The 24,600-nt window shown below is 44.4% G+C and overlaps 1 protein-coding gene across 1 annotated transcript in view; it reads left to right on the top strand.

The window, feature by feature from the left end:
• The window catches only part of CDH23 (cadherin related 23), a 549,671-nt gene that overhangs the window by 122,807 nt on the left and 402,264 nt on the right, over positions 1-24,600 (top strand). The window contains exons 5-6 of the mRNA XM_074999481.1: positions 3,242-3,289; positions 3,814-3,906. Coding sequence (XP_074855582.1) covers positions 3,242-3,289; positions 3,814-3,906 — 141 coding nt within the window. The remainder of the gene's footprint in view (positions 1-3,241; positions 3,290-3,813; positions 3,907-24,600) is intronic.

Below are 24,600 nucleotides of genomic sequence, written 5' to 3'. Positions count from 1 at the left end.
GTAGGGATGGAAAGGGTTTTGCAGGGAAGGGAGGGGTTCTTTACAGAGGGCTGGATTCTGTGCTGTCTCTCACAGCAGATGCAGCCTTTGGTTATGGTGCAGAAGAAGGAAACAAAAGTTAGTTTTAGAGGGTCCTTCATATAAGACATAATCCTTGGGGAGTCTGCAAGTGATTGTGTTGGCTTGGCAGTTAGAACTGTTTGGGAAGGGCTGGCCACCCTGGGTCCTGCAGTGGCCAGCTCAACCGTCCTATGAATGGGACCCCGGGGCTTCCCTGGGGGACCTGGAGTGGGGTGGCAGCAGGTGTCAGCCCACCTTCCTGCACTCACCATGGTGTCAGGAGCTGGCTCAACCTAACAGCCTGGCCTGCTCCACCCCACTGCCCTCTCTCAGGCTGCTGTGCTTGGCTTCTTTGCAGCAACAGTAAGCAGAACGCCCTAGCTCCATCTCCATCCTCCAGGTGCTCTTTATCCTGTTGCCGTTGTGAAGCAAAGCACAGCGGGCTGGGAGAGGGAAACGGGGCAGAGCAGAGCAGGTTACCAGGTCACTCCAACTCCCACTGCTGTGGTGAATGGGTGGGTGGGTGGTGACCTCTGCTGCCATCCTGTGCCAGGCACCCTGGTTATCCTCCAGCTCACGTTGCTTAGAGGAGGAGTCTTCAGGCAGGGGGCAGAGTGGGGCAGGGTTTAGGAGAAGGGGTAGGGAAGGAGCACAGCAGAGGCGAGGCAGGCCCAGCAGTGGCTGGGGGAGGATACCCTGGGCTCTGTGCATGGGACACTGTGGGATGGGTAGTTGCAGACCCCATGCCCCCTGCTAGGGATGGGGCTGGTGAGGGGTAGTCTGTGTGTGAGAGGAAGAGTTCTGGGGGTGCAGGCAGGAGTGCACATGTGGTTTCTGTATTGAGGGAAGAAGCAGAGATATGAGTTTGTGTAGGAGGATGAAGATGGGAAGTTACACAGAGCTCGGAATGAGGCATATGAGAGAGGAAAAGGGAGAAAGGGAGAGAGATTAGCAGATGGGAAGAAGAGAAAAACATGGAAGAAAAACCAGGTGGGAAGCAAAGGAAAGGTATCAGTTGTTGCCCAATGTAGGTTAATGAGCTGAGGGTGGGGCAAAAAGACAGAAGGCAAACTAATATAGTACCTAGCAGTGGAAAAGGAGAGAACAGTGAAAGGAAAAGAACTTCTGCCAGGGAGCCAAATTAAGCTGTAAAAGAGTCATGTAATACAAAGCATTAGATTCAGAATGATGCAGTTAATAACTGAGTCTTAAAAGGAATATGATTGAAATGAGCGATGGGAAGAGAAATTAGGCTGGGAGCAGCCCTGTCTGTCCTGTCTCTTCCGGGGCTTATCTTTTTTATATTCAACAAAATCTGGTCTTGGTCCCCACTCCTCAACTTTCTTTTTCTCCTGTGATTGCACTTGGGGGTATAGGAGGTGATAAGTGGTGATGGAAAAGCTGATGAAGAGAATCTTACACAAGGAAAATGGGTCTCGCTTTTATGTCCTTGGCATTTGGGCTGCTCAGACTGGCTACAGGCATTGCCCCAAGACTGCCACAGATTGCATTACCTGAGCCTTCATGGAGGGGAATTTATGCTTTGGTAAAGCATCCCCAAAACCCCTTCCAAGGTGACCAGCTATCCTGGTGTAAGGGAGGTTAAGTTGCAGTTTGGGGAACCAGAGCCTTGCGGCTATTAGTAAGAATAAATCAGTCTAGTCTCTAACACATAGACTTGTTCCAGGCTGCTTTCAGATCGTTCCCATGCAATGCTTTCAGTGCACTTGTCGCTCCACTCAGCAGCCATGGTTAGGGGGTAGAGAAAATGTAAAAGGAGGAATCAGGGAAGGAAAGAAGTTGTTCAATGGCTGGCGGGGACTTCAGGTTAAATGAAACCAGATGGTACCCACGTAATAGTTCTGTTTTAATATTTTGTCCAGCCTCCCATGATTTCTTTGGGAGGACTTCATGGTTGTCAAATGGGACAGGCCTGGCTGAGGTGGAAAACATATGGTCTGGAGAGAAAGTTCCTCCCTACCTCCTTCTTAAGTATCTGACTCCAGCCATTGCTTGGAGACAAGGTGCCAGAGTTGACAGACCAATAACCTCACCCAGCTTAGCAAACACATTCTGTGTTGTTGTACAGAAGCTGTCCATGCACCCCCATGCAGGGCTTGAGGAGTGGGGGAGTGGGGAGGGGTGTGAAAGGAACATAAGGAGGGAGAGCTGAACTTTTTTTTTGTTTTTTTAAAGTGCTATGGGAAATGGGTGGAACTTCATATGTCTCTTGTCTCTAACCTGTAAACTAGGGCAGAGATTTGGGGACTTTGCTTCCCCCTGACTCTTTCAGTCCTTCTGGATTAAAGCCATTATCAGAGCCAGTTTTGGGGTTTTGTTAATTTATTTTTGTTAAATTAAGCTGTTGAATTAACTGGGATGCTAAGGAGTATTAGTGGCACAGGGCATTTGGCTTCTGTAATCCTTTCCCTTACGGGGTCTCAGACCTTTTTACACTGCAGACAGTGTCCTGTTAGAGAGCTTGTCTCATGGATACCTCCCCTGGCAGTCCCAGCTGCAGAACACCCCAGCAGTTGCGGTGTGTCAGAGTAATATTAGGAGAGCAATGCTGTGCTTTAGCGGTCTTTAGTGAGATAAGGGGTGGTCCCCTTTTAGATAAAATTTTTCCACATTCTTTGCATTTACTTTTCACTTCATCTCCCCATCACATCAGTGTTTTCTCTCAGCTGAAACACAAGAGGACAGGCAGCTCTTTGCAGACCCCCTCATGATCCGTCAGCCACAATTTGGGAGCCCCTGGCCTAGCACCTCTATCTTTCCTCATTTACTCCTCCAGACCACCATTGCAAAGAGCTGTTGTTGCTAGGGTTACAGTAGACTTCTTTGATCTGTATGGTTTTCATGAAGTACCCCTCTGGTTAGAGTGCTCAGCTGCCAGTTGGGAAGCTGGCTGAGTCAGTACCTGTCACCTATTGATGCAGCGGCAGAGCTGCCACTTGCATTTAGATAATGTACGGGAGTCCCATGTTGTTAATTTTCTGAGCCATATGCACCACATGCAATGTATGTAGATAGGCTTGGAACTTCTTCCTGTTCTCTTCAAGGCCTTGGCGGTGTTTAACAGGTTTAACAGGTGTTTACTCAGCTAAAGTTCAAATCCTGTTCAGATAAATGCCACAGTACCTCTAATTTTGTGTTTTTCTTCTTGTTTTCATTTCAGACTAAGTCAGAGTTCACGGTTGAATTTTCTGTCAGTGACAGCCAGGGGGTAAGTATGACTCTTTTCATTTATGGTCTGAGCCAGGAGACACGTAGAGTGGGACTGGAGAGCACATGCTGTTGAGGACATCACAGCCACTTTCCAAAAGGATTGAACCTATCACCACAGGGGCTAAAGCCCTGTGCTCTATTACATGAGCTAAAGGCCAAGGCTGTTCCGAAAGGGGCATTAGAGAAGCATCTACCAGCAGGGGTCTTTGTAAGTATTATTGGACCTCTGCTGTCTGGGATCTAAAGAAACAGAACAGCAGTCAAGTAGCTGTTTAAAGGCTAACAAAATAATTTATTAGGTGATGAGCTTTTGTGGGAAAGACCCACTTCTTCAGATCTATCTAAAGAGACTGATGAGAGTGCTATGGCTTTAGGGGAGCTGACAGTTGCTGAAGTTCTAGTCTTTCTCTCCCCGCCTGGGGGTGTGATTTTACACCTGTCCTTTCTATGTAAACCTTGGGGAACAAAGAAAATACCCAGTAGCCTAATTCCTGCTGTATGCTTTTCTCCTTCTGGCCACAGGTAATCAAGGGGACAGTGAATATTCAAGTGGGGGATGTGAATGACAATGCTCCGAGGTTTCACAATCAGCCCTACAGTGTTCGCATTGCAGAGGTAGGAGTCTGGATTTCCTCTTGGAGAGATCTTCTCCTGGGGGACACTTTCTTTTTATGGGCAGAGTTTGCCCATTTGTTTGTGAACTGTAGAAGGAAAGGAACTCCTTGTCTGATTGTGTGGTGATGGCCCCCTAAGGTGTGTACTAGATCCATCTTGTCCACCTGGCACATTGTTGGGGTTCAATGAAGGATGGAACCCCTGAAAGTGAGGGCTGTTGGTCTCCAATGGAAGTGGTGGTGTGATAATACATCCATTGGGAAGGGTGGTGGAAGAGCAGGGTGTGAGCTCACAGAAGTGTAATATATGCTCCATGTGGGGCTTTAAACACACAAGCAAGCTTTGGGAAGGAGTGAAGACTGAGAAGGTAGGAATCAGGTTTTTGCTTCTCCTTTCTTTTGAAGCCAGAGGAAGAGGTGTCTCCATGGAGGCAATTTTGTGTTGAAGTAAATGTGCCCTTGAACCCTCTTAGATTAGTGGTAAATTCTGGGAAGAGTCTGCCTAAATGGCTCCACCCTCTCAACTATTCAGTTTCCTTGTAAGCTGCCTGGGGAAATCTTCTCCCCAGAAAATTGTTACACTCCCTCCAGGGTGGCTAGGCTGTGCTGACTGCTGGGAAGAAGGTAGGTTCTGTGTCACTAAGGGGAATGGCAGGTATAAAGTCAGGCAAGTAAAATGATGAAGGAGCTTCTACTTCTGGAGATTTCAGGCCGATTTTAGGATTCTTGATGACAGTCTAGCTGCAAATGTTTAGTGAGGGAGAGGATGGAAACCAACAAGTGGCACCCTGGCTGGAACTGGTCTTAGTGCAATGATTAACAGTCTTGAAGTGAAGAAATGATCAGATGGAGCTGTCTTCCTAGCTGATACTAGGCCAGATCCTGCTTCTCCCAGGCCTCTCCCTATCTGACCCCAGGCAGGCTCGTGCTGTTCCTGAAGCACCTATCTGTGTGCAGATAAAGGAGTGCGTCTCTGTATGTGAAACTGAGCAGTGTTTGGTAACTGAGAATTACAAAATGGTTGGTTAATATGCTGGCTGCAGGCTCTTTGCTACGTAGGAACTTGGGTCTTTCGCTGTCCCTCTCCTGTGCAGGAGAAGTTTTTCATTAAGCCACTTGTGATAAATTGGCTTGGAGTTTGTTTCCCATTTGCTTTGTCAGCTTCTATGTGAAGTAAATACTCTGAAATTCTCTTTTGAGAATGTCAGTAACTCAGAAGCTTTTCCTCTCCTTTTTAGAGTGTAAACTTAAAACTAAAGTCAAATCTCTGTAAATGAATGAGGACGTGGGCAGTGGGTGAAACTGCTGCTTGAAAAAGCAAACTCCCCAGCCAGTGGTCCTGCCTGTCGTTCACCCCTGCTCTGCCCAGGCTCCATTCCTGCCTCATTATCTCCCTTTTCCTGTGCTCTCCCCTTCCAGCCAAATGTAGCAAATGACACTTGAAACAATCTTCTAAAATGTCTTTCTAAAGAAATTGGAGCATGTTTTCCAATGCTTACCAGGTTCTGAAGACTGGATATGGAGAAGGTTCCTAATTAAAAGCACTAAATATGGGAATAAAAAATGTCACTCATTTTTTTTTGATATACACTGAAATTCATCAGAGATTTATTTGCAAAAACTGTGTAATAAGGGCAAGTCAGTTGTACTGCTGAATACAACAGTAAATATTATGGAATACATGGTGCAGCACTTCTCTGTTTTATGTTTTCTTCAGTATTTCTAAGACTATTTTATACTTTAAATATACTCTTAAGACTACAAAAAGTAATCATTCCAGATTACTACATATTTAAACTCATTTAAACAGGCATTATTTTGAATTAATCAGCCAGAGCAGTTTAGTGTGCTCATAGCAAAGTTCATTGTTTGTAGAAAAAGGGAACATTAGTTTATTTTGTGAGATTTTCATAACAAGACATGTTTATGAAATTTTACTGTATGTTTATGTTAAAATCTCTGGAAGCATATTTTAGGCATGTGAAAGGATTTTATATTTTAGTAACGTACTGAATTTGGTGGAAAGTTGTCTTAAAACTAGTTCATCAGATAGTCACAAGTAAAAGGGAAACCCATTTGTTCAGCTGTCTGGAAGAAAAGGAATGTTGTCCCTTTAAGGCATCTCTGAAAAGGGGAGCTGAAAAGAGAGTAGGGATCGATAGAAAGAATGGGAAGTTTTTGTACTACAGTAATTATCATTAATTAAAATTAGTTAAAATTAAAATGTGTATTTTAGGTAAGGTTGGTCTTTTGAAGAATTTATTTTAAAAAATCTACATGCCTGAAGATCCAAGCACTTAAGGTTGAGCTGGATACTCCAGTTGTGCATCTAAATATCTATGCAAGCATTTTTAGAGATGTGACTTTTATAATCTTCAGCAACAAACTAACTAAATACTTAAAGCAAATTTTATGTTAAGGTTCTGTAGATGCAGTAATGCACAACTGTTTTTGACAGTAGATTCAGGGTTGGCAGCATGCCTGTTAAATGAGTTCATTACCACTTGAGGGCTCTTTCACAGGTTCAGTGTTATGCTAATATGTCTGGCAAGCTGGAAGGCTTTTCTCTTTTAAGTTAACAGATCCACTTTGAAGGAAGAGTCACCAGTCTCCAAGCTGCAACAGCCTGCTGTGGGAGCTTTCAGGAATGGTCCAAATAGGGATGGGGAGACATTGCCTAATTTTGCCTCTTACATCTGCTGCCCGTGAATGAGTGACTGGATTGCCGTGCTGCAGATCTTCTCTATACAGTGATATAGCTGAAGGGGAATCAGTATTGGGATTACATGCCCTGTCCCTACAAGGCCACTCTAGGATATGGGAGAGGAGGGAATTAACTTTTAGGTAACTTCACTTAAATCCTTGAACACACACACCAGTAAGAACATGAAAACAGCCATACTGGGTCAGTCCAAAGGTCCATCCAGCCCAATATCCTGGCTGTTGACAGTAGCTAATGTCAGGTGCCCCAGAGGGAGTGAACTGAATGGACAAGGATCTCTTTCCTGCCACCCATCTCCAGCCTCTGACAAACAGGGGCTAGGGAAAACATTCCTTACCCATCCCAGCTAAGAGCCATCAATGGACCCAATGAATTTATCCAACATTTTTTTTAAACCCTATTATAGTCCTGGTCTTCACAGCCTCCTCTGGCAAGGAGTTCTGCAGGTTGACTGTGCAGTGTATGAAGAATTTCCTTTTATTTGTTTTAAACCTGCTGCCCTTTACTTTCATTTGGTGTTCCCTAGTTCTTCTATTATGGGAACAAGTCAATAATTGTTCCTTGTTCACTTTCTCCACGCCACTCATAATTTTATATACCTCCATCATATCGCCCCTTAGTCTCCTCTTTTCTAAGATGAAAAGTCCTAGTCTCTTTACTCTCTCTTCATAGGGGACCAGTTCCGAACCCCTAATCATTTTAGTTACCTTTTCTGAACCATTTTTAATGCCAAAGTATCTTTTTTTGAGATGAGATGACCACATCTGTACACAGTATTCAAGATGTGGGCATACCATGAGTTTATATAAGGGCAATAAAATATTCTTCATCTTATTCTCTATCCATTTTTTAATGATTCCTAACATCTTGTTTGCTTTTTTGACTGCTGCTGCACACTGTGTGGCTGTTTTCAGAGAACTATCCACAATGACGCCAAGATCTCTTTCCTGATTAGTTGTAGCTAAATTAGCCCCCAACCTAACTAAATACTTAAAGCAAATTTTACATTAAGGACCTGTAGATGCAGTAATGCACAACTGTCAAGTATAGTTGGATATATGTATAGTTGGATTTTTTTTTAATTTTTATTTTATATTGCTCTCCTCTTCTTTTTAAACTGTTTCCCTATCTACAGCAGCACTGTAGTCCTCACAGAACACAGGTAAGACTTGAAGAGAATGTTCTGTCCTTCTTCCCCATCCCAGTTTCACCTATTAAGAGCTCCCTCCTGGTCCTGAAGAAATTAATGGAACCTAGATTTCTGTACTGCCCTCCTTCCCCCAGAATAGGAAGCTGGAGCAGCCATTCCATTTCTCCTCTCACTTGTCACCTCCACTTTGAGAACTGGGATAATAAATCTCTAACCTTTCCTATGTTTGTATTTGTATTTAACTTACTGGCATTGTGTATGGGGTGTAAGGAGATGAAGGGTCAGGAGTAGATGTGAACATTAAGCTTGTTTGGCGAAAAGGCATTGTAGCAGCAGGGCTTGAGGACAAAAACAAATATCGGCCACCCTCTTTGTCAACTGTCCTCTTCTGGGTATGAGTCACCTGCTCTGCTCTTTCAGTCCATCTTGTTGTGTTTGGTTGTAATTAGCATCATGTTGCCCATAATGCACCAACATCAAAACTTGGTTTTCAGAGCTCATGCGTTTTTGGAAGTTGGCCTAATGTAATTGTGTTCATGTGCCAGTTTGCAATTTCTATCCATGCTCTTTAAGCAAGGACATGGATGAGAGCTAATGAGCCACAAACTCGTCATTCAGCCACTGTCCTGAAAGCACTTCTATTTTTCAGCTAGGAGATGACATTTCCATGGCGACTTTTAATGTGTGGTAAGATACTGAGAAGAAAGGGAGGGGGTGTTTCTTTGTATCGAGTGGGACATTCTAAAGGTATCAGTATGCTAGAAAGGTCATTATTACTGTTCATCCTCCTGTCTTCCATCACAGCTTACTATCTTACAGCTTCTGGGTCTCCTGAGTGGCCACAGACTGGCTTCAAGCTTATGTTTTTTTGTGGAGGGTATTTTCATTCTGTAGTAACTTTGGGCTGGCAGGAATATGTCCATCCCCCTCTACCACAATATCACTTTACATTTTCTATACCTGTTATGTGGGAATCCCGGTGGAGTCATCACATACTCATTCCTAATGGCTAGAAGAAAACAAGCAAAAGAGATGAAACCTCCTAATTTTTAAAGCTGACCATTGGATGTACTGCTACATTCAGCTGGTGCTGAGCTGCCATTGACTTCACAGGGACGTATACTTTTCTCTTCATCTTGGAAAATCAGGCCCTTGGTATTAAAAGGTGGCTTTGCACATCACAACAAGTTCCATGCTTAGTTTGACATGCTGACATTTCACTAAAACAATAGTAACAGCAATGAAGGGTCCTGTGGCACCTTATAGACTAACAGAAAAGTTTTGAGCATGAGCTTTCGTGAGCACAGACTCACTTCATCAGATGCTGGTCTTGGAAATCTGCAGGGCCAGGTATAAATAAGCCAGAACAAGGGTGGTGATAATAAGGTTAGCTCAGTCAGCAAGGGTGAGGCTTACTACCAGCGGTTGATCTGGAGGTGTGAACACCAAGGGAGGGGAAGCTGCTTTTGTATTTAGCCAGCCATTCACAGTCTTTGTTTAAGCCAGAGCTGAGGGCATCGAATTTGCAGATGAATTGTAGCTCAGAAATTTCTCTTTGGAGTCTGGTCCTGAAATTTTTTTTGCTGTGGGATAGCTACTTTTAAGTCTGCTACTGTGTGGCCTGGGAGATTGAAGTGCTCTCCTACGGGTTTTTGTGTATTGCCATTTCTGATATCTGATTTGTGTGCGTTTATTCTTTTATGTAGAGACTGTCCAGTTTGTCCGATGTACATAGCAGAGGGGCATTGCTGGCACATGATGGCATAAATTATATTGGTAGATGTGCAGCTGAATGAACCCACGATGGTGTGGCTGATCTGGTTAGGTCCTGTAATGGTGTTGCTGGTGTGGATATGTGGGCAGAGCTGGCAACGAGGTTTGTTGCATGGATGGGTCCCTGAGTTAGAGTGACTGTGGCGCGGTGTATAGTTGCTGGTTAGGATTTGCTTCAGGTTGGCAGGTTGTCTGTGGGCAAGGACTGGTCTGCCTCCCCAGGCCTGTGAAAGTGGGGGATCATTGTCCAGGATGGGTTGTAAATCCCTGATGATGTGCTGTAGAGGTTTTAGCTGAGGACTGTAGGTGATGGCTAGTGGTGTTCTGTTGGTTTCTCTCTTGGGCTTGTCCTGTAGTAAGAGGCTTCGTGGCACACGTCTGGCTCTGTTGATCTGATTTTTCACTTCCTCAGGTGGGTATTGCAGTTTCAAGAATGCTTGGTAGAGATCCTGTAGGTGTTTGTCTCTGTCGGGCTACGTCTACACGTGAAGCCTACATCGAAGTAGCCTATTTCAATGTGGCGACATCGAAATAGGCTATTTCGATGAATAACGTCTACACGTCCTCCAGGGCTGCCAACGTCGATGTTCAACATCGACGTTGTGCAGCACCACATCGAAATAGGCGCAGCGAGGGAACGTCTACACGCCACAGTAGCACACATCGAAATAAGGGTGCCAGGCACAGCTGCAGACAGGGTCACAGGGTGGACTCAACAGCCAGCCGCTCCCTTAAAGGGCCCCTCCCAGACACACTTGCACTAAACAGCACAAGATACACAGAGCCGACAACGAGTTGCAGACCCTGTGCGTGCAGCATGAATCCCCCGCTGCAGCAGCAGCAGCCAGAAGCCCTGGGCTAAGGGCTGCTGCACACGGTGACCATAGAGCCCCACACGGGCTGGAGAGAGAGCATCTCTCAACCCCCCAGCTGATGGCTGCCATGGAGGACCCCACAATTTCGACGTTGCGGGACGCGGATCGTCTACACGGGCCCTACTTCGACATTGAACGTCGAAGTAGGGCGCTATTCCGATCCCCTCATGAGGTTAGTGACTTCGACGTCTCGCTGCCTAACGTCGAAGTTAACTTCGAAATAGCGCCTGACGCATGTAGCCGCGACAGGCGCTATTTCGAAGTTAGTGCTGCTACTTCGAAGTAGCGTGCACGTGTAGACACAGCTTCGGAGGGGTTGGGGCAAATGCGGTTATATCTTAGTGCTTGGCGGTCTGATTGCTACGCCTACCTTCATGCCTCCAGCTTCCATGCCAGACACACCACACGATCCATTGTCTACAGCCAAGCACTATATCTTAGTCAGACCGCCAAGCACTAAGATATAACCGCATTTGCTCCAACCCCTCCGACAGAGACAAACACCTACAGGATCTCTACCAAGCATTCTTGAAACTGCAATACCCACCTGAGGAAGTGAAAAAACAGATCAACAGAGCCAGACGTGTGCCACGAAGCCTCTTACTACAGGACAAGCCCAAGAGAGAAACCAACAGAACACCACTAGCCATCACCTACAGTCCTCAGCTAAAACCTCTACAGCACATCATCAGGGATTTACAACCCATCCTGGACAATGATCCCCCACTTTCACAGGCCTGGGGAGGCAGACCAGTCCTTGCCCACAGACAACCTGCCAACCTGAAGCAAATCCTAACCAGCAACTATACACCGCGCCACAGTCACTCTAACTCAGGGACCCATCCATGCAACAAACCTCGTTGCCAGCTCTGCCCACATATCCACACCAGCAACACCATTACAGGACCTAACCAGATCAGCCACACCATCGTGGGTTCATTCAGCTGCACATCTACCAATATAATTTATGCCATCATGTGCCAGCAATGCCCCTCTGCTATGTACATCGGACAAACTGGACAGTCTCTACATAAAAGAATAAACGCACACAAATCAGATATCAGAAATGGCAATACACAAAAACCCGTAGGAGAGCACTTCAATCTCCCAGGCCACACAGTAGCAGACTTAAAAGTAGCTATCCCACAGCAAAAAAATTTCAGGACCAGACTCCAAAGAGAAATTTCTGAGCTACAATTCATCGGCAAATTTGATGCCCTCAGCTCTGGCTTAAACAAAGACTGTGAATGGCTGGCTAAATACAAAAGCAGCTTCCCCTCCCTTGGTGTTCACACCTCCAGATCAACCGCTGGTAGTAAGCCTCACCCTTGCTGACTGAGCTAACCTTATTATCACCACCCTTGTTCTGGCTTATTTATACCTGGCCCTGCAGATTTCCAAGACCAGCATCTGATGAAGTGAGTCTGTGCTCACGAAAGCTCATGCTCAAAACTTTTCTGTTAGTCTATAAGGTGCCACAGGACCCTTCATTGCTGTTACAGATCCGGACTAACACGGCTACCCCTCCGATACTTAAAACAATAGTGGTTCCAAGCAATGCTACTATGGGACACAGCTGTGAAGGGTATTAAACAGTGAGTTTACTTATCAGAAGAGACGATTGCCACCTCGAAAAGCTTATGATCCAGGTTTAAGACCAGACATGACTAAATACAATGAACAATTGGAACTAAGAAGTTGCAGAGGGAAGCCAGTAATGCAGATGAGGTTAGCAGTTGGCACAACTTATAGATATTGAGGGATTTTTCTGGTTCTTTTCATGTATTTATTTTGAGCTAAATGAAAATCTTGATAGCAGTAATCCCAGCTAAGCGCTGGAGCATCGGGGAAGGGCTATTTAAAACTACTAATATTGCAGGGCAATAGAGAATTAAAAATAACGTGTAACCCTTCTGCCAGGTGGAGAGAGCAGCAGCCAGGGCTGGGTTCAATACCTAGGGCAGGCCTTTCTGAGGCACAGTGCCAAAAGTTGACCTTTCCCACTCACAAGCACAGAATCTGAGTGTAGAAAAGAAACTTTTATTAAATGAAAGGAAGTAAGTTGGTATCAATTTGGGAATATTATTGCAAGTAGGGTTCATAGACACAAACCATGAGTAAAAAAACCCACCCTGAATAGGTTGGGCATTTTTCTTTTCCTCTCAGGTTATTAAGTCCAGCAACCCAAAAGTCCCCTTCAACAGCCCAATCCTTCTCTACACCCGGCTCACAGGTGCTGCCCTTGGTCAGTGTAGACTCAGAGTTCAGAGCTAAAGAGGTATCTTAATCACTCTAATGGCCACTGGTTGGGCCTCTCTGTCACGACCCTGCTGGCTGCTTGTCATGCCTCTTTACCACCAGCTTGTTCCATGCTCTTGCCAGCAATGCCCGTGGGCTGCTGCTTGCTGCTCCTACCATTCTCCCTCACCAGGCAGTCTTCTAGTGATTTTAGCTCTCTGTAGGCTAGGCAGAAACACAACCCTCTCACAGATGACTTCTGATTGAGCAAGTTAAAAATAACAGAGGAGGATCTTAATGAAGCCTGTTTAGCTCTATTAATTGGGACATGGAGAAAAACAGATTGAAGCTGTGTCTACACGTGCACGCTACTTCGAAGTAGCGGCACTAACTTCGAAATAGCGCCCGTCGCGGCTACACGCGTCGGGCGCTATTTCGAAGTTAACTTCGACGTTAGGCGGCGAGACGTCGAAGTCGCTAACCTCATGAGGGGATGGGAATAGCGCCCTACTTCGACGTTCAACGTCGAAGTAGGGACCGTGTAGATGATCCGCGTCCCACAACGTCGAAATTGCTGGGTCCTCCATGGCGGCCATCAGCTGGGGGGTTGAGAGATGCTCTCTCTCCAGCCCCTGCGGGGCTCTATGGTCACCGTGTGCAGCAGCCCTTAACCCAGGGCTTCTGGCTGCTTCTGCGGCAGCTGGGGATCCATGCTGCAGGCACAGGGTCTGCAACCAGTTGTCAGCTCTGTGTATCTTGTGTTGTTTAATGCAACTGTGTCTGGGAGGGGCCCTTTAAGGGAGCGGCTTGCTGTTGAGTCCGCCCTGTGACCCTGTCTGCAGCTGTGCCTGGCACCCTTATTTCGATGTGTGCTACTTTGGCGTGTAGACGTACCCTCGCAGCGCCTATTTCGATGTGGTGCCACGCAACGTCGAAGTTGAACATCGACGTTGCCAGCCCTGGAGGACGTGTAGACGCTATTCATCGAAATAGCCTATTTCGATGTTGGCTTCACGTGTAGACGTAGCCTGAAAGAGTCTTACATCAGGGCCTTACAGGCACGTGGCCTGCTGTTGGAATCCTACCCTCTCTTCTCACTTCCATGTGGCTCTGACACTGGAGCCCTGCTCCATCCAAGGCTCTTTCCACTGAGAATGGTTTCTCCTTTGGGGCAGATTAAGTCCAGTCTTTCCTGCATTCCTACAATAATTACAAACATTGGTGACCGTGTTTCACTATCCATGAATCCTGTACAAAGATAATTTGTGACTCAGTACCAGCCAAGTTGATTACAATGAGCAAAACACCACTCCACTAGCTGTATATCTAGCAAATCTAAACAAAATAGGATCAAACTGTATTTGCATAAACACACCCAGAGTCTCTCCCTCCTTCCAGGTAGGTGTCAGAAAAGCATTCATTCAGACCCTGTCTATATGTGCACAAATAAATGGAACGTGAAAAAACACTGTTTAAAAATATCACTTCCGATTACATATACAAGTGTTTTACAAAGCCCATTTGTTACAGGAACGTGAAGTATTTGGGCATGAGTTTTATAGTGCAGATTTTGACTGTGTATGAGTGAGGGAATATGTGAATGCTTTTAGTGAGGAAGGGAATGCACCATTTAACGGTAAACCCTCTGTGTTGTGCTCTTTATTGAACTGGCAATCATGCCTCTTTGCCTTATGCTTTGATATGGTGCTTATGGCATGGTGGTCTTCAGTTCTTATCATGTCTTAATTACATCACCATCACCTGTTTGGAATAGCAGAACAGGTGTGTGTTTGTGAAGGAGGGGAGGGTCTCTCCCCCAGCACCTCACTATGCTGATCCTTTGTAATTATCTATTTTATCTTGGCAAAAGGACCTGCAATTCACCTGTCAAACTCTAATGAGGCAGCACTGATGCTTTCAAGTCTGCAAAGAAAGGGGAATCCAGCTAGAATTGGCAACTTAATTCACCAAGCTGGCCTTGACAGACCTCATTAAGTTCCCGTGTATTCATTTCAGGCTAATGGCCGTCATGCTCACTGCTGTTTGATTTGCTATAATAGACTTTTATGGCTTTCCAATTTGCTAAAACGTGTTTGACTGTGTCTGTGCCTCGCAGTGTTTCGGTAGTACATTAGTTAGGCACCCATGTGCATGCCACACTGACCTTCAGCATTTGTTCTCTAAGATTTTTCACTTCGTTCTCCTTGACCCTACTACAGGGAATCACAGACCCATAGAAGCATTGGGCTGGAAGGGATCTTGTAAGATTATCAAGTTGAACCCATTGTGCGGAGGCAGGATCAAGTAAACCTAGACCACCCCTGATGTGTTCTTGTCCAACTTCTTCTTAAAAACCTCCAGTAACCAGGATTCCACACCCTCCCTATCAAAGTTACACCCTGCTTGTAATTGTGCATTAGAATTTTCCTTCGTAAGCATAGTACTTTCACTTTTCGTTATTGAATTTCATCTTCCTGAGTTCAGACCAATTATCTAATCAGTCAAGATGATTTTGAATTCCAACCCTGTCCTCCAAAGTGCTTGTAACTCCTCCCACTTAGTGTCATAGACAAATTTTATAAGCATACTCTACAATCCATTATCCAAGTGCAGAATGAAAATATTGATACAGATCCAGGGCTGATCCTGGGTTCATCCCAGTAGATCTTTTCATCACAGTGAACCATTGATAAATACTTAAGTATGGTCTTTCAACCAGTCATTCATACAGTTTGGAGAGATTTCGTAGTCATTTTCTTCCATTCTTTCTCCGTGGTTTTATTGCCCGCTTTTTCCAGAATCAGATTTTTTAAAAAAGTGGAATGCTGAGCTCTTCCTCTGTCTATTCTGTGTTGTCTGGAATGAGACAAGGCGTGTCAATAAATGTCAGAAATCCAGTTTCATGTGTGAAATCTAACCAAGATTTGGGATGGTCCAGGCTGTTCTGGGGAATAATGGATCTTCTTGATGATCTTCCTGATCCTGAAAACTCTTGTGCATCTTTAAATGTAAGATAGCCATCTATCTTTTCATTGTGCATAATATGTGGGAAAATAAGTCTGGTCTGCCAGTCTGAGAGAGTATAATGATTCTATGTAAAACAAGCTAACAAAGACAGAACAGAACCAACACTTCTTTTTGGCGTCCGGTCCAGGTTTGGTACCAGCCTAGACACGGAACATTTCCTATAAGTACAGCAATGCCTCTTCACTCCAGTTTGCAAATACATAACTTTCGGGGGCTGTTGTCTCCCTATACAATGGATCAAGTATCACATTTACAGGAGGAGCCTTTGTGTTTGTAAAATAATGTGGTTCTGCACACCCAGACTGTGTGTGTGTCTTAACTTCATATGCATTCAGTATCAACAGGATTAAGTCTTTGGTCCTACAAGTTTCTCACAGAATATCTTTACCTGGTGGGATAACAGGGTTAGGTGTAGAGTAGTTAAACCGCAGTAGGTCAAGTATACTTTAGCAGAAGTTATTGGTCTATAGTCTGATTTCCCTAAAGCCAATTGGTGCTCTTAGTTTCCCACTGTTCTGAACCACTCTTACCTTGGCAAGAATGCCATGGGTCTCTGTAACCACTGGGGAATCGACACAACTGATTGGATGACAGAAATGTCAATTGATTGCTTCCTTCATGGCTGAACCTTCCATCAAGTCATTTCCAACAGGGATTTTCTCTTCTGTAGCAGCAATTTCCACATCTTCTTTCTGTTGTAGCCAATGCACTGGATGATTTATAGAGTAATGTGTATTACTGGGTTACTTCTTCTGGCATAAGATTGTCTTCTCAGTCACGCTTTAGGTGCCAGACTGCCACTTAGTACCTCAACCACCCATGAGATGACACTTACACCAAAAGGAGTACTGTAACTTGACAGGGCATATTAATTTATACTAGGGCTTTGTTTACAAGAGGCTCCCACTACATCTATAACCGTCCACCTATTGATCTGTGAGAGAGAGGAGCAGAGACTGATAAATCATCTCCAAACTCCTCTGCTGCTGGATTGAGCTGTTCAGCTGCAAATTCCTCTGGGCCAAAGAATATAAATCTCTCTCGTCCATGCCAAAGGGCATTCTGTAGGCTAAAGTTCTTTGACTTTTCCCTCGTGTTAGTGTGGTGGGGAGGCTTCTCAAGGTGGAGGCTACTGTTTCCATTCCTCGCTACCTGAACAGAAGAATGTGCTGTTACCCAGGGTAGGGGCTGCAGTAAAGGGCCATCGTTGCACTGCCTTATCTGAATGAAATAGTGCTAGGAGAGGGGGATGGAGACAAAACCAGAGCCCCAGATATAATTAAGATGATTTTTGGATTTGATGGTAATAATGTTAGTAATTACATCAGTTTCCCATCCGGTCCTGCACCAGGAGTCTTTGGAGACACATACAATTCTATTACAAACACTACAGTGCCTGATGCTATGAATATGAAGCAGTTAGAATGAATGTGAACTTCTAGTTCAGACACATTAGTAATTCTCTTACATACTCCAGGACACTTTTTTTAAAATAAAACACCTTCAGATTGAAGGAGAAGATGCTCTGTTAAGACAGAAATTCCTTCTACTCTGTACTGCTGTCAGTAATCAGAGTGGGTGGGTTTACTTTCTGTTTTCCTTTTTTAAAATCCCAGCTTGCTTTCTTCCTCTCTATTCACCGTTATGCACCCGTGTGTTTTTGTAGCTGCACAAATAATTAGCCATGAATAATTTACCTCGTAAATCTGTTCTCCTAAGAACATAAGAACATAAGAATGGCCATACTGGGTCAGACCAAAGGTCCATCGAGCCCAGCATCCCATCTGCCGACGGTGGCCAATGCCAGGTGCCCCAGAGAAGGAGAACAGAAGACAATGATCAAGTGATTTATCTCCTGCCATCCATCTCCTGCCCTTGTTCTGAAGGCTAGGGCACCATACTTTATCCCTGGCTAATAGCCATTTATGGACCTAACCTGCAAAAATTTATCAAGCTCTTTTTTAAACCCTAATAGAGTCCTGGCCTTCACAGCCTCCTCGGGCAAGGAGTTCCACAGGTTGACTGTGCTCTGTGTGAAGAAAAATTTCCTTTTATTAGTTTTGAACCTACTACCCATCAATTTCATTTGGTGTCCCCTAGTTCTTGTATTATGGGAAAAGGTAAATAATTTTTCTATATTCACTTTCTCCACACCATTCATGATTTTATATACCTCTATCATATCGCCCCTCAATCGCCTTTTTTCCAAATTGAAAAGTCCCAGTCTCTCTAGCCTCTCCCCATATGGGACCCTTTCCAAGCCCCTAATCATCTTAGTTGCCCTTTTCTGAACCTCCCCTAGACTTGCCCCTTGATAGGATACCTGTAAGCAGATCAAGATTTCCTCAGATGTTCTCCATATGCAAAATTATCTGATGATGTTTTTTCTTTTTTTTAACTTTCTGGATTGATCACAAGTACATTCTTCAGAGTCTCTTGGTTAATTGCAATTGGTCAGAAATCATGTGGTTCTGTTTCTCAGATTGGGATGCCATTCACATTTCAAGCACCTGTACTCCCTTACGTTCATGTAAATTTTGACTTATTCAGTTACTCACCTTGCAACTTTGTAATTCACTTTGGGCCAACACTCATACCAGTAACACTGACTGGCACAAATGCTCATGGGAAGTGAACACTATACGAGGATGCAAGCACAGCCTGAGAGACTGAGTTTAAACATTCAAAAGAGTATTCATTGGGAAATATTTTTGTAGAATCCACCCATATTGCATATATTATGTAGCTAATCTAGCATATTATTTAGAATATGATAATCTCAACTCTGTTGCAGAGGGATTTAAAGAGCCCGATGATAAGGGAAAGACATTTGTTTACTGGTCAGATAAGTGAATTTCTCTCTGTTTTGATGTCACTTTCCTTATGAAAGAGTGAATTCAGTTCTGGTAATAAATGCCAGAGTGCTAGCCCTTAAACTTGATTTCTTCCATGACAGCATGTTCCTCAACCCTGACCAGGTGCTGAGAGGGGAGGTCTGGTGGTTCACTGCAGAGACGTAGCTGTAGCGTTGCTGTGTCTCGATATGAACACCTCTCCTCTAGGAACTGAACTGAGGCCTTTGGTTCATTTTAGACACAGGCTACGGAAGAGGGGCTGGAAAATAAATTTTGTACTTCTGAACTAGAGCCATCCGGCTGCAAGAGCTTGTATTTCTTTACCATCCCTGCTATCACACACAGACCCCTGACGGTCAAGAGACTTGCTGAGTTCTTGTAGCATTCGATCTCTTGTATCATACAGTGAACTAAATTTCTGTACTGTTAGAAATTCTAGGTTCAAAGGTTCTGTGACTTGCTGACATTACTGACCCAAAACGTGTCCTCAGCATTTACTTGAAAACATTGCTTGATTTTTTTTTACTACACATGGAAATGAGGAACTATATTAGCTGAACATGCTCTGGACAGGTCTTAGTTTTGACAGCGCCTTTTAATCCTGGTCTGCAATTCTTCATTTTGCTTCAGTTCTAGGAACCGTTGGAGCTCTGCAAAAATAGTTTATTTGTGACCTGCAACACCGCACTCCTGCTAATTCAGTTATAAATCTCACTCAGGCAGAGACTGCCAGTCCTGCCAAATTTTGTCACTCTGAAGTGGTTTTGGGATGCAAACATGGGACAAAAAATTTGAGAGAGTAATTCTGCATAAGAAAAACTAGAAAGTGGGATAGTTTGGAGTTTTATAAACTTTACACAGAGATGTGTGCACAAGCTGTTATGGAATCATTTATACAGCTGGCATTGTCACACACTGAAAGTCTCAGAAAGAGCTGGAAGAAATCAGCTTGCCTGCAGAAATCATAGGGAGATCAGCTAATAGCGCTGGTTCCTTGTGATGGGCTGTTCACCACGCGCCAATTGTAAAAGGGTTAAGGTGGCTCACAAAAGGCCAATTAACATTATAGGCCACACTATAGTGGAGAGTCAGGCTTGACTGATAAAGCTAATTGATGGTGAAGCATGGGTGGGCAAGGGTTGGCCGAGCTTGTATACAGCCAGAAAGTTTGCAACAGAAAGGGGTTGCTGAGAGAGAGAGAGAGTCCACAGAAACTCTCTTTGTACATACAGGTAGTTAGCATATGAGCTTTCATGGGTAGAACCCACTTCGTCAGATTTTGGCACAAAAAGAGAATGCAGAGTGAAGTGTGTGTGTATCAAGGAGGGGAGGGTAAGAAGAAGAAAATGTCGGGGGGGTGGAACAAAAGTCATTAACAGGACCTGTGGAAAGAATAAGGTAAGTGGGATGGGTGCCATTCCCGTGAATATCAAAGGGGAGGAAATTGTCCTTGTAAATCCTTTCCTCTACCCCGCTATACATAAATACCCTGTATTCTCATTTTTGTTCCAAAATCTGAAGTGGGTCTTCCCCATGAAAGCTCATTACCTAATAAATAAAATCGTCAGCTTTAAGGTGCTACAGGTAGGTAGGAGTAAACCCCAGGAGGAGCAAAAGCCCTGGGGTTCTGGCCTGTGAGAAGCATTTGTCCATCGGGGAAGGAAAACCTGTGGAAGGCAGAGTATAGAGAAAGCAGCAAGGTTTGAGACTGTTCAGACTTCGGTTACTGCTGCCCAGAGTAAAAGGTAAGCCTGAGTTCCCTTACCAGCTGCTGAGAAAGTGGCAGAAAACCAGGAAGTGCTACTGAGGTCTTGCTTGGTGTGATGTACAGACAATAGATCTGGAGAGACTTTAACACCCCAGAGAAGAGAACTACATAGTGACTTGGCTGGAGAATGGAATCAGAAATAGAAAGCACCTTGAGCCCTGGGCAGTGAGAGAATCGTGGGGAAAGCAAGCATGGGAAGGGGTCCTTCACTGCATGAGACCTGATGTCCAGCCACAAGGGGGTGTGCTTGTGGGGAGTGAACTTTGTGTTCCCGCACTAGCCTTTACAGCTGTAGAAAGAAGCACTTGAGAGTTACCAGTGCCATAATGCTTGCTCATTGCTCTTTGGCAGCTCCATGACCACAGTTAACAGAGCTTCTCTGTTGAGCTAGAGACGAAGGTAGCAGAGCATCTTCTAGGGAGATGCTAGAGCTCCCTAGACCTTACCATCCCCAGTACACATTCTAGATATGAGTGTCTTAAATGGACCTGAAGGGCAGCAGCTTATGCTGCTCCATACATCTACACTAGACCCCCCAGGCTTGAGTGCACAGCCCTTTGGTTAGTTTGTTGCTGGTGAAACATGAACAATTCCAGTGTGTTTACTCTGCAATAACACTCACACAATGAAGTGAAGAGTGAGGATCTCTAAGCTGGATTCAAACAGCTGTCAGTGGGAGAGGCCTTCCAACTGTCCAAATTTTTCCTGACCATCTGGTAGGCCTAATAACTCCTGCTTTGTAGTTCGTATTCATGGTTGACACCTTTTTTGATACTGGGTGACTCACTGACAGTGTTGGTTGTGGAGTTTTTTGTTTTTGTTTTTGTTTTGGTTTGGTTTTTTTTTTTGACACTCTAGACAATTTCTCTTTCCATCTACAGACTGACCTTAAAGCTCTGTCAGACAGAGGGAGTGTAAAGGAGTTACCGTCTTTAGATAATTTACAGTGAGCTCTTACAGTATTAGGCAAATTGTTTACAGTGCCTGAGGTGTGTGTGCTGTGTGTGTGAGAGCACATGGGGTGCTGTAGGCACAGTGTCAGGCCAAGGAGTATATTTAGATTTTATTGCCCTCAGACCCTCTAGAAAATGCTACAGGTGGCTGCAGTGTCTGTCTGTTAGTCTCAGGTCTGTAATTGCTGCTTTGGGACTACAGCCCATGGAAAGACCTTCACTTATGTTTTGTGAAAGAAGGTGGAGTTGTATGAGGAGAAACTCTGACGAAAAGTGTATCCACACTGTAGTTACGTCCTTGGGTTGTGCTGGGAGGCAAGAGGTTGACTGTTGAGAACACTTGACAGGTGTTCATGTGTGTGAGACACACAATGTACTAGTACACCCTGAAGAGCATTATTGTTTTGATAAAATATTTCCACAGCTCTCCTAAAGCTCCCTGACACGTGCAGGCTTTTGTGCTTCTCAGCTTGGAAATCCTGACTGAATGGTGCTGTGTCAGTCTGGATGGTTTCAGAAACCAAGGAAAGTGTCCCATTCTTAGCTGCCTGGAACTTACGTAGGAGGGTGGGACAGTCATGGATTCTGCTCATCCTCACAGAACTCTGCGTTGTGATGTGTCACCTTTTCACAGAACAAAAAAGCTGTCCAGTAGCACTTTAAAGACTAACAAAATAATTTATTAGGTGACGAGCTTTTGTGGTGCAGACCCACTTCTTCAGATCATAGCCATACCAGAACAGACTCAATGGCTATGATCTGAAGAAGTGGGTCTGTCCCACGAAAGCTCATCGCCTAGTAAATTATTTTGTTAGTCTTTAAAGTGCTACTGGACTGTTTTTTTGTTTTGCTAGTATATAGACTAAAACAGCTCCCTCTCTGTTACTTTTCACAGAAGTGTAACAATATGCTGCAGCAAGTGAATGTGAGCCATTGCCAGTGCCATCCATTCAGAATGTGTGAACTACAGACAAGTTGTGAAGCTTAGATTTATTCGAGTATTTTGCTTAGACCCTTCCAGGCGTTGGGCTTTTTTAAATCCTACACTGTGTACAGCTGCTGTGTTGCTTTTAATTGATGTTTATTTTGCTGGATTAGATTCCAGCCCTCATCAGCTCTGACCAATAAATTTGTGGTCAAAACTTACAGGATAGATCTGTATCTTTTCTCTCCGGCATTTGAAGAGCAAGCCACAATGGGCTCACTTTGATGTGTTTTCAGGGCACCAAGCTCTCCTCTTTCCCAGCTGGTGAGATGATGATAATTTCTTTGATTTCTCAGCAACCTTTAATTACTCCCCAACTTTGTACAGCAAACTAGTAGAAGCATGAGGCATCCAGTGTAAAGTGTCTGCTTTCCTTTAATAGTCTTATCTGATTACCCAGTGTCCAGATGTAAAAAATAACATCTCTTAGTTAGCTAAGATAACCTCTTTGAGAACATTTCATCTAGGCTGTGTCTACACTAGCCCCAAACTTCGAAATGGCCATGCAAATGGCCATTTTGAAGTTTACTAATGAAGCGCTGAAATACATATTCAGCGCCTCAATAGCATGGGGGCAGCCGCGGCACTTCGAAATTGACACGGCTCGTCCAGACGGGGCTCCTCTTCGAAAGGACCCCGGCAACTTCGAAGTCCCCTTATTCCCATCTGCTCATAGGAATAAGGGGACTTTGAAGTAGGCGGGGTCCTTTCGAAAAGGAGCCCCGTCTGGACAAGCCGCACGGTGGCAAGCCGTGTCAATTTCGAAGTGCCGCGGCCGCCCACATGCTAATGAGGTGCTGAATATGTATTTCAGCACTTCATTAGTAAACTTCAAAATGGTCATTTGCATGGCCATTTCAAAGTGTGGGGTTAGTGTAGACATAGCCCTAATGTGTAATCGCTACTTGGATCCAAATGTCAAAAACTCAGAAGTGGGTAAAGGAGACTATTACAATGTGGTGAATTGTTTCACACACAGAAAAGAATAAATGGGGGGAGTTTTAGGAATGGGGCTGGATACTGGAAACAACAGGATCTTGCTCAAGGTTCAGAGGTTATGGAGTATCTCCGTCATTTGGGTCCTGTTGTCTATATAAGAAGCTCTGGCAAGTCAAAGTACCTGATGAAACAGGTTTTTCTGCCTCTGAATATCATTACCATATAGGTTTCCTTTTCTCTCTTCGTGGTGCATGCTCTAATAAATCCTAGAAAAAAACTTCAAAACCTTTCTGGAAACTTACCCCTCCTTAAATGAGCTATTTCTTCAAAATCAGAGGACAACAATGCTCCACCTCTGGGAGCCCTGCCGTTTGTCCCAGTTCACTGACATGTACAAGACCCTGACTCTTGAAAACATGTGCCCAAGAAGTGAAATGAGAAATGCAACAGAAACTACTGGGGCGGAAAACTCCAAATGGCGTGGAAGTAATGTCTAAAGTGCGCTGGAGATTACAGTCATTTCCAGCAGACAACACTTTGACTGTGTGGGGATGGATATGGCAGCAAGCGATGAGGGGAAAACAACCTAAAAATCAAAAAATAATCTTTCCATTCCAACCAATGTTGTTTCCCTGGGTGGATGAAGGGGGACAGAGAAAGGTAGAAAGGGGAGAGAAGAGCAGATCTGGATGTTAGTGAGAAGTGCATGTGTGATTCTGTGTAATTCTATGCATCTGCAAGGAAGTTGTCACCTTAGGAAAATAAGATTCCTAGAGCCAAAGGAATAATTTCATGGGAGAATAAGAAAAACTATGCCCAGAAGAATTGTTCACACAATGCACACCTAAAAGTGAAAAGGGAAAGGTGGGAGCTGAACCTGGATACACAGCCAGCAGTAAGTAGCATAGCGGGGCTAAATGTTCTTCTAGGTTCCTCAGCCCTAGCACGTATATGCTCCACATTAATCACTGCACATGAAGCTAGCCCCAGTTCCTCCCTGTTACTGTCTTCCAAACCTGTGACAAATATCTCCTCCCCATAATTGTGTTGAGACCTTGTACATGACTCTGAACACTTGATTTTTGTGGAGTTGCAGTTGCTAGCAATGTTGGCTTTTTAGGAAACCCTCCGCCCATTTGGATGCAAAGCAGACTTCTTAGGACCTTGATTTTGGAGCCTGGGGATCACCTGATGATCACTCCATCATTTGGGTCCTGTTGTCTATATAAGAAGCTCTGGCAAGGCAAAACACCTGATGAAACAGGTTTTTCTGCCTCTGAATATCATTACCATATAGGTTTTCTTTTCTTTATTGGTGATGCATGCTCTCATAAATCCTAGAAAAAAAACTTCAAAACCTTTCTGGAAACTTACTCCTCCTTAAATGAGCTATTACTTCAGAATCAGAGG

Source organism: Carettochelys insculpta, chromosome 7 (assembly GCF_033958435.1).
Source record: "Carettochelys insculpta isolate YL-2023 chromosome 7, ASM3395843v1, whole genome shotgun sequence".
Classification (NCBI taxonomy): Eukaryota; Metazoa; Chordata; order Testudines; family Carettochelyidae; genus Carettochelys; species Carettochelys insculpta.
This window is presented reverse-complemented; position numbering and strand designations above follow the sequence as displayed.